Genomic DNA, 14,001 nt, shown 5'->3' with positions numbered 1-14,001 from the left:
GTTTCTACTTTAAAGAGTCCTCTCCTGCTGATGTGCAGGTGTATATCAGTATGTAGTGTCTCTACTTTAAAGAGTCCTCTCCTGCTGATGTTCAGGTGTATATCGGTATGTAGTGTCTCTACTTTAAAGAGTCCTCATACTGCCTGTGCAGTAGCACCTCTTTTCACCCTCTGTCTGAAACCAGAGCCCAATCTGCTCTGATTGGTTAACTGGCCGGCTCTGTTGTGATTGGTCGACCACTTAGAGATGTCCCGCCCCTTAGCCTCTCACGTACAATGTGTTGGAGCGCTAGCCAATAGAAGTGCCATTGTGAGACATGGAAAAGTGTCACAGTGTTGACTGATGAAACCCAATTAATCAGCAAAGTGTAAATGTGACCAGCTTACAATATAGAGCTCAAATGATCAATCCCACCTTCCATGCTTCTGAGATGTCAATAAGTGTGTAACTGTAGAAAAGTATTCACCCTACGAAGCCAGTAGGAAATAGGAAGTGTTCTTAGCATCCCTGGATAATTGAGACAAATCAGCCTGATCTTTAAAGTTACAAATCATTTGTTGTATCTTTAGTTCCTGCAGTTTCTCCAATGACCCAGTTTCTCCAGATGTATCATTTAAATGTCACCTTATCATATTAAAAAAAAAAAAAAGTGACAAAGAGTGCATGTTAAACTTGGTATTCAAAGGAAGAATTATTAAGTATTTTCACGGATCATGCACCTTCAAATCTCTCTCCTGCCCTTTTCATTTCGCGAGCATAATGTGGTCTTTGGTGGGAAATGTCAGCGCAGTGCCCTGCTGAGGTTTCCGTCATCTCTCGTCCAAATCCAGTTTTAAAAGGCCTCTTTTATCATTACCGCTGCTGTTGAATCCCAAATTGTGTTAATACAGTCCAACCTTTCCATAAACACTTACTGGAGCGTACATTCTCACTTGTTTTTGACTATTGTATTACATGCAGTTTATCAGAACACTTTGATTTAGTCCGCTTAATTAAGTTACGTTAGCAATGTTTTTATATGCTAGAAACAGTGGTAGGGTGCGGAAAATGTACATTTCATTCATATTACTTATTTATGTTTTGAAGAGATTTGTTTTTGTGAAGTTTCCTTGGAAGGAAAAATTATGATGAGAGGTTAAAAAAAAATGGTCTGGCCAGCTGTGCTAATCGAACCAGTTTCAGTATTAAAGGAGTCTGAAGAAAAAACTAAACGAAATCCATTTGCGTCCCTGCAGGTGGGGAAGCAGTAAATACACGAGTGTGGTTTTGAGTGTGTGTGAAGCAGAGTTTTGCAGCAGTAGTCATTTGGAGAGCTGGTATTTCTACTTCTTTGGGGGAAAATACATCAGTTTTTCAGCCAGTTCAAGTCAATTAACTCAAAATGCAGTTCCACACATTAACCCCCTCCTCGGTTTACCCTCCTCTTGGTGAAGCAGTGAATACATCAGTGTGGTTTTGAGAGTGTGTGAAGCAGAGTTTTTGTAATTTGAAGAGCTGTACTCACGGAGTAGTATTTCTTGATGTGGCGCCGGATGTCGAGCAGCAGTTTGTTGCAGATGTTGACGGCCTGGTCGATGGGACGTTCCCCACAGGGCAGGTGACAGCAGCGCAGCAAACTGGGTTCACACTTCGACCCCTGAAACACAGACAAAGTGGCGCCGTTAATTAACTGATGCTTTGTAAACACAATCCTACTCACTGTAATGCTACATGTCCCCTGTTACGGCCATTTTGTACTTTCTTAAACCTTTCCTTCGAATATTTTATGAATTGTAAGGTGCCCTTGGGTGGTTTGAAAGGCGCCTCTAAATAGAGTTAATTATTATTATTGTTATTATAGTTTGAGTATCTTGAACGTCAAAAAAGGTGCATTTTTTCGTCGACAAATGAAATCCAACCTGTCTCGGCGGCACCTACGTCATTAAACATAACACAACAGAAATAAATACTATTTAAAAATAAGTTGAAATAGAAAGGAATGATACAAAAATAGAATTATAAAACGGACAAGACAAATCAAGCAATCTGATTGGTTCTTAGCCGTGATCTAATGAGAGTATATCACGGGTAGAATTGTAGTTACTTTTCACAACAAGTCAGTATCCCTCCCGTCTGAGGAAAAGCTACAACTGTTACATTACGTCCGTTACGAAACTAACTAACAAAGCTTAAGATGGAAACATTTAAGGTTAACTTCGACCTCCGGGGGGGTCTTACTATGGAGGAGTGGGTTGAGGAGTGTATGTCTCCAGAAAGAAAATGCACCTAAACGACGACATGCAGAGCTACGTGAAGAGCAGGTAGACCAACTGGAAAAGTAGCACCATTCAAAAGCTTTCTGATGCGGGTCTTGAAACAAAGCAGAGAAATTATGACCGTTAGTGGCCACATGTGCGAAAGCTCTCTCCAGAGCTACTGGAAGCCCAATCTCGGGGACCGGAGAAAGTGGAGCAATATTCTCGCCACGCCAAGCAACAGCCTCGAACAACCTCAACCTATACAAGTAACCACGTAAGCCATGCTACTGATGCTGGACAGTTTTTCAGTGGCTGCACAATAAACAGCAACATACACATTTATGTAAATAAACAGCCAAATAATGGATCAATGCTCTCTGTCTAATATGTTCGCTAATTACCCTGAAGTGAGCGATTGCTTAAATATAATATTAAAAAAATATTTTTATAAAAGTTTAAATTAAATAGTTACAAATAAATAATAATTATATTCTTTTTTTTTTAACTGTTTAATTTAAACTTTTATAAAATATATTTTTTGCATTATATTTCTATTTGAGTATCATTAATTTAATATAATAATAATGATTAATAAATAATGAATTTAATATTTTTTTTAATAAAAACTGTTAATTCTTATCAACTGAGGCTGACAGCACTCACAGTCGTTTGTCTTATTTCAAGCAAATATAGCTGCAGCTTTCTTGCTGTTCCGAGTATCTTTATAATGTATTGCACTTATTCTAAGTTGTTTTGGATAAAAGTGTCAGCTCAATTAAACATATTGTAATGTTACGTATATCTAGGTTTCTGAACACGGGGAAACCTGCGATACACTGCTTTTCCATCGGCAGTAGTCGAGCAGGCGTTTCTCTTTTTAAAAGAGATGTCACACTAAAACTGTTCTCAGGTGAAATTGCCTTTGTAGAAAACATGTGGGCCTTTTACCTTTTGATTGTCACATGATGGAGTTAGTTATAAAGGCTTTGAGAGAAAAGCATTTACTACAATCTCAATCCAACGACTACAATGTGACTCCCGGCAGAGTTAATACATGTAGCGTCCGGTGCATTAATATGTGTGCGCACAGGGACTGATCAAAGCAGTTCGCCAACATAACAACCACAGGACATTCCCTTTACACCTGAACAAAGCACATGTCACAGAAGTGGAAAGTGTAACAGGTTCACAACACCCCTGAGTGCAGGACATTTTAACATTATTGTAGCTTGAGGAGAAGGAGGTCAGCATGACCTTAATAACACTCAATTGACAGAACGGTTTACGGCTAATGCAATGAACGAAGAAGTCACGGAACAAAACAATTACACTAAATATAACATAAAAACATTTAGATGATGCATTGACGGCAGCAAGGAAAGCTTTCTGCAGGAAGTCAAGCACTCACAGGTATGCCACATGTCACACGGGCCTACAACAGGTATGCCACACGGGCCTACAACAGGTATGCCACACGGGCCAACAACAGGAATGCCACACGGGCCAACAACAGGTATGCCACACGGGCCAACAACAGGTATGCCACACGGGCCTACAACAGCTTTGCCACACGTCACTACAACAGGTATGCCACACGGGCCAACAACAGGTATGCCACACGGGCCAACAACAGCTTTGCCACACGTCACTACAACAGGTATGCCACACGTCACTACAACAGGTATGCCACACGGGCCTACAACAGGTATGCCACACGTCACTACAACAGGTATGCCACACGGGCCTACAACAGGTATGCCACACGTCACTACAACAGGTATGCCACACGTCACACGGGCCTACAACAGCTTTGCCACACGTCACACGGGACTACAACAGGCATGCCACACGTCACACATGAAACTATAAGTGTTAATAACTCAAAATTAGGTATTGATATCTAAGAATATGTTTTGGGGTATTCACAGTTCAGCTACCGATAGCAAGGTGATATTGAACTGTATGTTTCATATTTGCACATTTATATTTTAGTAAAATGTGTACTGAAGGTTAGACAGGAAACCAGGTACAGGAAGTAGGAGAAAGTGAACTGAATAGCGTGGCAGTAGACTGCTACTAATTTTCCCTATGCAACCTGAAGAGTAAAAGGGTGAAGTCTGTCAGAAAGCAATGACTGTAAGTGTAAGTGTAATCCTTACACTTACAGTGTAAGGATTAGTAACATGTATTGTGTTTATGTGATGACATTTGGAGATGTTAAAACACAATGAGAAAATGCGTTAGCATTCGCGCTAGCATGTTAGCCATACTAGCCTGTATTCATGCTTATTGCACAGCTAGCATTAGCTATATTTACCTTGTTTAAACTTAGCGGTCCTATGTGTTAATCTGTGTATGTTACACTTGCATAAACTGTCAACGAGGGGCCCACTTCGGTACCGGCCCATTGGGATTCGTCCCGAAAGTCCCGATGGCCAGTCCGCCACTGTGTGTGTGTGTGTGTGTGTGTGTGTGTGTGTTCTGAGTGTTTGTTTCCCTTTAAAACAGCTGCAGGTTCTCTGAGAGTCGGACATTCATTTATAGATCAAAGCAGACTGGTTTACAGACTCTCCTGTTTTGCCAATCCGTTATTTTTTTTCATGTCTCTTAAACCGTTATCCCGACCTTTTTTTCTCTCTCTCTTTTTTTCCCCATGTCCCTTTAGGGGCTCCGTAATGTTCACACTGAGACAGTACAACACATAGAGAACAGTACACCTCTTGTGTAAGTACATACAAGGTCCCACAGTATGATCACAAATACATAAACTCTGTTAAAAATCAGTTTTTATTCAAAAGTACAGGCTGCATGTGTTTCTTTCTTTCTTCAGTGGTTCATTAATAAAACAGATATTTCAACGTGTGCCTACTTTGTTCATTTACTGTTGAGGTTAATTTCAGTAGCTTTGTCTTATAATGTATTTACAAAGTGTGAAGCGGAGGCAACTTTAGAATAGGGAACCTGTTCAGGTCAATTACGGCCCGTCCACACTTCAGCTTCAAAAACGGTTTCCAGCGCGTCTGCCCATTCACTTTGAATGGGGTGACGTCACGTTGCCTCGCTTTTCGCCGAACTGAATTGTGGGTAGCAGAGCGGAGCTTTCCTGGCGTTTCAGGCTGCAAAAGTTGAGCAATGTTCAACTTTTGAAGCTTCTGAAGCTTTCGGTGGAAGCGTCAGCCAGTCAAATCATATGCCAGTACAAGCTCTAGCCAATCAAACTGCTGCTTGTGTGACAGGGGCGGGAGATTCATGTGATTGGTTGTTGGTCGAGCTTCAGACACGCCCGCCGGCAAGCTTTTTTTTGAAGCTGTAGTGTGGACGGGCCGTTAGAGTCAAACTAATAGCTTATTGGTTATGAACAAGACTTCACTTTAAAATAGGGAACATATTCTGAGATATAAATACAACATTTTGAGTCAATTAACAGCTATAGTTTCATGTCTTGGAACATACGAATAGATCATATTTGTTAAGTGTTATTATGCTAGAATTAGGCCTACTATTCTTGTGGTACTACTGCCTTATTAGGCCCATATTGAGCAGAGCATATTAAGACACAAACTCATGTACAACAACTTCCTTACTTGCAATGAATCAGCACTAATTAGAGGGTTATTGAGGAAAAACTCTCAACTAATGGCTTAGTACTTGTAGAATAAGGCTTTAATAAGTGTTTTATAATGACTAATAAAGAGTCAATATACTGCTAATATGCATGTTAATTAGCAACTAGTTGATGGTTAATTTGTGTACCTTAATATAAAGTGTTACCCAGATTTTCTGCCAGTTTAACCCAATCAACTCCTCTTCCTCTCCTCAGTTTACCCTCCTCTTCCTCTGCTTCATGTGTTTTTATTCTTTCCTGTTTGTTCTGGATGAAAGCAGCCTCTCCCCTTCTCCTCCCCTCCCACTCTCATTCCAAGCTTCATAACAGGAATCTCCCCTCCCAAACAAATCATATCGACCAACATTTAAAATAAAAACTCCCCGGTTAAATGATTGCTTCACAGTTTTTAATAAAAAAACACTCAAGGATGATGTGTGAAGCTTCTGAGGAAAGTTTAAATATTTAAAAACCAAGGATCGTATCTTTTAACACTCCTTCAAGTATTTTTCAACAACCCAAACTACTTACACGTTGAAAGCCTTCTCGAAAACTATTTAATAAACATTTGTGTCTCGCCCTGACTGTTCACTCGTGTCTCTTCTCTGTCAGAAAATAGAAAGAAAGCTTTTGCAGTTGCTCAAAGTTCAAGCTGTCAATCTAAATCCCAAATACATTCACCCCAATATAACGTAAAACAGAGAAAAGCAAGAAAGTCTCCACATTTGAGGATGAAAACAGCATTTTCTGACATTTTTGGTAGAAAGATTACCTCAAGAATATCAAAAAGCAGATACTTTTTACATTTTCCGCTCAGTTTTTTATATTTCTTTATGTGCAGGATTATTTGTTTGACTTCAACTGAATCTGCTACAGCCAATTCATGTGGAAATAAACCAGTGTATCAGCTGAAGTGCACTTTAAATAGCCTCCTCAAAGACTTTAAAACTATCTTAACAACATGAATACCGTCGACCCTGACTGTTTTCTTTCCCGTCCTTGCTTTATTAAAACTGAGCCGAGGGAAATCCCTGCAGTTCATCCAGATTGTTCTCCCTGTTTCTTAATCTTTCCGCCCTCCCTCCACCATCAAACATCTTCTCCCCCTCTGTCTGTCCTCCATCATCCGTCACGCCTCCTCCGAACATCTCTGGCTCTGATTCAGCGCCGGAGTCAAGGCCCAACTGTCCTCCCTCTCCCTGAGCTGTTAGACCATGCTCACCACCCTAATTAACTTACCGTCTTATCACTTTCTCTATGTGTGTGCGTGTGTGTGTGTGCGTGTGCGTGTGCATGTGCGTGTGCGTGTGCGTGTGTGTGCATACCGGCCTCTGACACAAGCTGGAAAATCAAACCAGTAATCAGACAGATGTTGGTTGGTTCAGAGTGATTCCAACACACATTTAAAGACTAAACTTAACACAAAAAGTAAGGCAATTTCTGTTTGGTAGATCATTTTATGTTGTAACAATGCTTTTTGGCAATACATCTTATACCGTTGGAAAGCCTGTTTTCTTACCTTTCCAATGGTATCACATTTGTGAGGAAGAAGCTTTTGTGGGATGAACAGCAGAGCTGAGTATGTGGGGTGCGCCCATGAAAAATATTGCCAAAAAGCATTTACAACATAGAAATCCTCTACCAAACACAAATTGCCTTACTTTTTGTGTTAAGTTTATATTCTACTATTAAAGTATTAGACCCCATTTACACGCAAACGAACCGAATACGATACCAAAACAGTCTTCCGTCCACACGAGACCGCTCGGGAGCGCTGGAGACGCTGTAGTACATATGCCGGGCCTGTAAGTGGCGCTGTACTTTCGAAACAAAATACACCAAAAGCAGCGAAGAAGACCCCCTGAGCATGGTTGCCATGGTTGCCCTTCTGTTTATGCCCCGCGGTGGATTTAGCAACATGTAGTTCATGTAGTTCTCCATGTCTACTTGTTGCTGGTGGTTGTGGTAGAGGAGCTGTAGATTCTGCACTAACATCTGTAGCATGGTCAGTAGCTACTGACAGTAGCTACTGACCATGCTACAGCAGTGAGCAGCAGAGGTGGGGAGAGGCGGGGCTTTGGCTTATTCGTTATCAGGAAATGATCGTATAGGTACACACGGAGCCGTTTGGCCCCCCAGAGCGTTTCGTCCGCAGATCTATCCACCTTGGGACCCGTTATCGTTTGCCGGGTCCGTTTCCGCGTATCCGTTACGGCCTCGTGTGAACGGGCTATACGAAAGAGAAAAGTAGCAGATACAACCGTTTGCGTTCTCGTGTAAACAGCACATTAGGAGTTTCTGTGTTTAAGGGCTGCAACAACTTGTTTTAAATATCAATTAATATCTGGATTTTGGTGTAAAATACAGAAAATTGTAAACAATCGACATCCCAGTTTTGTAAAGTCCAAGAGATGAAATGTCTTGTTCACTTTAATACAATGTAAAACCGAGAGGAGCAGGAAATCGTTTAAAAACAGAATTTAAAGATCTTTTTGAAAGACGATTAACCTAAACTAGAGAAGTGATTCTTTCTGTTTATCAACTTGTAGCAGCTCTTGTTTCTTTAGATATTTTTAAATGTGCAAAAACATTAGATTAAGTCAAACTAAATTGGATAGTTTTTGGTTATGTTTCCAGTGTGTGTGTGTGTGTGTGTGTGTGTGTGTGTGTGTGTGTGTGTGTGTGTGTGTGTGTGTGTGTGTGTGTGTGTGTGTGTGTGTGTGTGTGTGTGTGTGTGTGTGTGTGTGTGTGTGTGTGTGTGTGTGTGTGTGTCTCACTTGAAAAATACCAGTGTATCTGCTGCAGTGTCTCATGATATGAGTGTGTGTTTATAATACTCCTTTTTTTATTTTTAATGCAAGTTCTCCCCGCCTTCAGAGGACCGAGCGTTGTCAGTTTTATTAGTGTCTCTCAGACGAGGAAAAGCTGTGTGCCCTGCTCCTCATTAGACGCTGATAACACACACACACATAGACACGACCTTGGCCTGACAAATGGTAGGAGATCAGTGTGTGTGTGTGTGTGTGTGTGTGTGTGTGTGTGTGTGTGTGTGTGTGTGTGTGTGTGTGTGTGTGTGTGTGTGTGTGTGTGTGTGTGTGTGTGTGTGTGTGTGTGTGTGTGTATGTATATGTGTGTGTGTGTGTGTGTGTGTGTGTGTGTGTCAGGGGTTAAGGAAAGGCTTTTCAAGTTGTGGAGTCCAAACTATGCCAATGAAAACAGAGTCGGCGTTGGAGCCAGGCAGCTGTCTAAAAATACAGACGCAGACACAATATGGAGGATGACTGCAGCGAGAGTCCTTCAAAGCAAGAAACTCAAACGCCTTTTCGAGCTCGAGTCACTACCAAAAATCCAGTTAAACAGTTAAACACACCAATGGCAGGGCTCGACAGTAACGGTTGCCAGGTTGCCATTGGCAACCATTCAGAATAAAAATGTCAACCACTTCTTGGCCTTTGGTTGCCATCAGTGGCAACCAGTTTTTAACACAAAGAAATAAGGATAGCAAACAGCAAAATGTGCACCCCAAAAGAGATAAATGTTCATTATTTGTTGTGACCAGTCGGAACCTGATACTTAAGTTGCACGTGCATTGGTGTGATTACGGAGCCAGAAAGCGATGCACGTTTACTCGCGTGCGCCGGGGCCGTTTCTCAATCTCGAGGAAACTGGCTGCCAAGCCAATATTTCAAGGATGCTACGTCATCGAGTGCCGCCGAAGGACTGTTCCAATCTCCAGCATACTTGGAATTCCACCAAGGCCGCGTCCTTGGTTTGGGGGAAATTTCGAGTCTGCACATGGGTAGACTTTGCGTCCTTCAAATCCCCACAATTCTTTGTGCACGGATTTCCCCAAATCTGTGGCGTAAAATGTAAGGCGGGGCCTCTCATATCACGCTCGCCTGTTCCATTCTTTGCTTTCCGAATGCCAGGAAGGATTCTTGCCTCGCTTCTGGAGCAAGTGACTCGGAAGACATGTGCTACCAAGCAAGCGTCCTCGCGATTGAGAAACAGCCAGTGTGTTTGTTTTACAAAAATGGCGAAGCAAATTAAGTTGTTTGAACTGTGCGATAAAAAGTTTGGACAACCCGTCAACTTCTCAAACGAATGTTCAAAGTGATTCAACTGATAAAGCGCAAGGTGAACCCAAACGAAAAGCAAAGAGGACATTTGTAAAGTCTTGGGAGGCGAAATATATACAAGTACATTCTGTTCTGTTGTGCATTCACTTCCGGTAAAAGTTCCTTCAAAATAAGAGTCCCGATCTTATTACTACCAAAATAAAAGTACAAAACGAAACTTAACCATAGGAAAATATTGGCATACAAATATAATCACTTCTATACAAAGGTAACACATTTTAAATATAGTTAGACATATTAAAGGTAATTTACAGCATTAATAATTCATATCTAATTCTTAACTGTGAATGGTTTTCATTTATTTAACATTATAAATGTATTAGTCTGGCCAATCCAAGACTTCAATGCTGAAGGGCCAATGGATCTATGGTGGGGGTCAGTACAAAGGTCAAGAAAACCCAAATTTGAAAGGGAGACAACGGATGGCCACGAAACTAGTGATCTGTTAAGAACAGATCAACAGCTGCACTACTGGTGTTTTGTATACCAGCAATTGAGGGTGGACAAGTTTCCTACCACTTAAGTTTCAAATAATTGTGTTATTTACTTATTGTTGTAAAGCATTTGAACATTCTTTTGTGTCACATTTTCCTTATTAAGTTGATGTATAACGGTATAGTATTTTCATTATTTAAAATATAAGGTGACTAAAAATGGCAACCATATTTTCAGTTTTGGCAACCAAAAGCTGATGCCTGGTTGCCAGCCTGGCAACCACTTAAAAAAGTTAGCGTTGAGCCCTGCCAATGGTGATTAAAGCAATCTTCTCTTTGTCACGTCTGTCTTTATTTGAATCTCTCTGATGAGTGTGCATCTCCACAACTCCTTCTGCTGCTGCTGCCTAAGATATAGCTTGATTATTGTTAGCTATTCTGTATTCAGTCCTCGTCATGTCTTAAATGTCCCTATTAGTTTCCCTTTAGTGTATTTAGTCAGCTGTTTTAGTTGACTGAACATCTGGGCATTTTAGTCTTATTGTTAAAGAAAAACCCCTCACTATTTTAGTAGAGCTTCTGTCAATGAAAGGTGAGTGTACTCATTAGGTTTACATTAGGACTGTCAAGTTAACGCGTTAATAATACATTAACGCAAGATTAACGCCACTAATTATTTTTAACGCGATTAACGCATGTGTATTTTTTGTCCTCGGTCGCCCCGTCGTTTCAGAGCGCATCGAGTTTAAAATACCATCTACAAGCTGATGCTGACAGCCCCGCTCCTGCCGCCCGCTTGCGGCAGACCACACTTCCACGCTCACCGGCAGGCACCGACTGGCCATCGGAAGGACCGCGAGGGTGTGTGTATGTGTGGCGCGAGATTGAGACCTTACGTGTATTGTTGTTGTTGTTAGCATCTGGTGCTAGCTAGCTGCGCTAACGGATATAAGGAGCTGTTTCAATGAAAACAGAGGAGCGACATTTCGCCGACAACTGCGCCGAGCACTTGACTTCATGCAGGCAGCCAGACAGCGGAACATTGTACGAACAGTCAGCACGGATAGTGCGTGCAACATGATTGCAGCGTCCAGGCAGCTCCCGTTCGAGCATATGCCTTGAGTTGCACATAGCTCCAACGATCCATCACACACACACACACACACACACACACACACACACACACACACACACACACACACACACACACACACACACACACACACACACACACACACACACACACACACACACACACACACACACACACACACACACACACACACACACACACACACACACACACACACACACACACACACACACACACACACACACACACACACACACACACACACACACACACACACACACACACACACACAGTATTGTATGAGAGAGGTTCCAGATTGAATTGAGGTGAATATTTGTAATGTTCAGAGGTTGTTGTGTTTAATATTCATGAGAATATTTGTCATTGTTCAAATGATAATAAACATTTGCATAAAGCAAGTCCACTCATATGTTGATAAGAGTATTAAAAACTTGAAAAATATTCCTCTAAGGTACATTTAGAACAGATAAAAAATGTGCGATTAATTTGCGATTAACTATTTGAATCGACTGACAGCCCTAGTTTACCGGTACATGTATTATTTCAGCCACAAATATTGTTTAATTTCTGTCTACCAAGGTTTGTTGTTGAAAGACAGATTTGAGTAACATTTTTTTGTATTTTTTTTAACTAGATTTATTGTATTTTTTCATCTAGAATATTGCATGTTATGGTCACAGCTAGTGTTTATATAATAAATAATAAAGCCAGTGGCAACTTGTAATTTTTTCGTCACAGCCATAACATTTATTGAAAAAAAAAAGAAGGTTGTTGAAGATATTTAGTCTCAGTTTTATTTGACAAAATGAACACTGGTTTTATCTAAACTCAGTTATCAGCTCATCAGGTACAGCGAGCTGAAACTAAGTCTAACACAACTTGCCTGCATTACATCCTCCCTGCACTTTGTGGTAAACACAGTATGATGTGTTTCCATCAGGAGGCCCCGTGTGGTTAAGCTAATACAGTAAATATGAATTGAAGGATATCTGAAAAATACCGTTTTCCTAAAGTTTGTGGATAAATATAGGTGTTCAAATATTTTAGTAAGCGGACATAGTAGCGTAGCCACAGGTAGGGCTGCTCAATTAGTCGCAATTATGATTTTGGCTTGCAGCGATTATGAAAACATAATTGAAATAAAATGATTATTTATTTTTTAAATTATTTTTTGCATTGGTTTTTCAGTTGAGCTATACTTACAGTTCAGGGTAATCAACTGTTAAAATCATACTGTTCACTTCTTTTTTTTCAATAAATGGATGTTTTCAAAGTAAATGGATAATCGTTTTTTAATAATCGTGATATCAATAATTGACCCAAATAATCGAGATTATGATTTTTGCCATAATCGAGCAGCCATAGGTTACTACATTTATTGTCTTTTTTAATCTATAATATTGCTTATAGTGTTTATATAATGAATAATAAATCCATGATAAAGCCAGTGAAGACTCTTCGTCTAGTCATAATCAGAAACACATTGAATTAGATATTTAGTCTTAGTTTTGCAGATAAAGGTATTTCCACCAGAAGGCACCTTGTGGCTGTGATAACACAGAACATATAAATTGAAGGACAGCTGAAAAAGAAAGTTCCTAAAGTTTGAGGATAAGGAAGTGACTGTTATTTTGTATATATTGATTTTTACTTTTATTTAGGTCTTAATGTGTGCATATGTATAAATGTGTCTTTTGATTGTGTTTATTTAGGTATATACATATTTGCATACATATAATTATTTATGGGATTGTGGGAAATCGATCTCTCCGTCTGTACACAAACTGAAAGATTGACAAAGTTGACTTTGATAACTATAAGTGTTCAAATGTCGGTACAAGCGGGCATAGCAGCGTAGCAGAAATTTGGACTGTGATGGCTGACTCTCACTCACCGCCCCTTCGAAGACGCAGGTGTAGATGTTGTCGGTGCTGCACTGAGGACAGGTGAAGGTGAAACTCTCGCAGTCTTTGTATCGCTCCTCGTCCGTCAGCTGCACCGGAGCTCCCAGCATGCCGTCTGTTTCCTCCTCCCTCTGGAACTGCTGGTGCGCGCGAAACTGACCTGGGTCCAGACCTGGTGTAAAAAAACAAGATGATTCTGGTTTAAAACTCCATATCGTTTCATCCGGTTGCATTTACATTCTATCTAATATTTAATATTCCATTACTCACATACTTGTGTATATATAAGATCCTGCTTTATGTGTTGTTACTGTACATTTGTAATGTATATTTTCTACTTTTTCTTTACTGTATTATATCATTATAGTGGAATAAAGTGGTCTTAATATGACAATAATAATGTTTATGGCAATTTTATTCCTCCCAAGTCATAATTTACCCTCTGACTATATTTTCTACTTTTTTTTTTAATGCTATTTAATTTCAATTGCGATGTTCACGTTGTTGTTTACATTTTATTTCCAGTGTTTAAATTTGTGTTGTGCAATGCCATGTCCTTTTATGCTGCT

General features: G+C 40.3%; 1 protein-coding gene across 1 annotated transcript in view; it reads right to left on the bottom strand.

Annotated features, from left to right (window-relative positions):
- The window catches only part of pola1 (polymerase (DNA directed), alpha 1), an 80,573-nt gene that overhangs the window by 28,919 nt on the left and 37,653 nt on the right, over positions 1-14,001 (bottom strand). The window contains 2 exon segments of the mRNA XM_079661817.1: positions 1,505-1,636; positions 13,423-13,604. Of these exon segments, the coding sequence (XP_079517943.1) occupies positions 1,505-1,636; positions 13,423-13,604 (314 nt within the window).

Source organism: Notothenia rossii (genome assembly GCF_949606895.1).
Source record: "Notothenia rossii genome assembly, chromosome: 12".
In the NCBI taxonomy this organism is placed as follows: domain Eukaryota; kingdom Metazoa; phylum Chordata; class Actinopteri; order Perciformes; family Nototheniidae; genus Notothenia; species Notothenia rossii.
The sequence above is the reverse complement of the archived record's forward strand: the minus strand, read 5'-3'. Positions and strand labels throughout refer to the sequence as shown.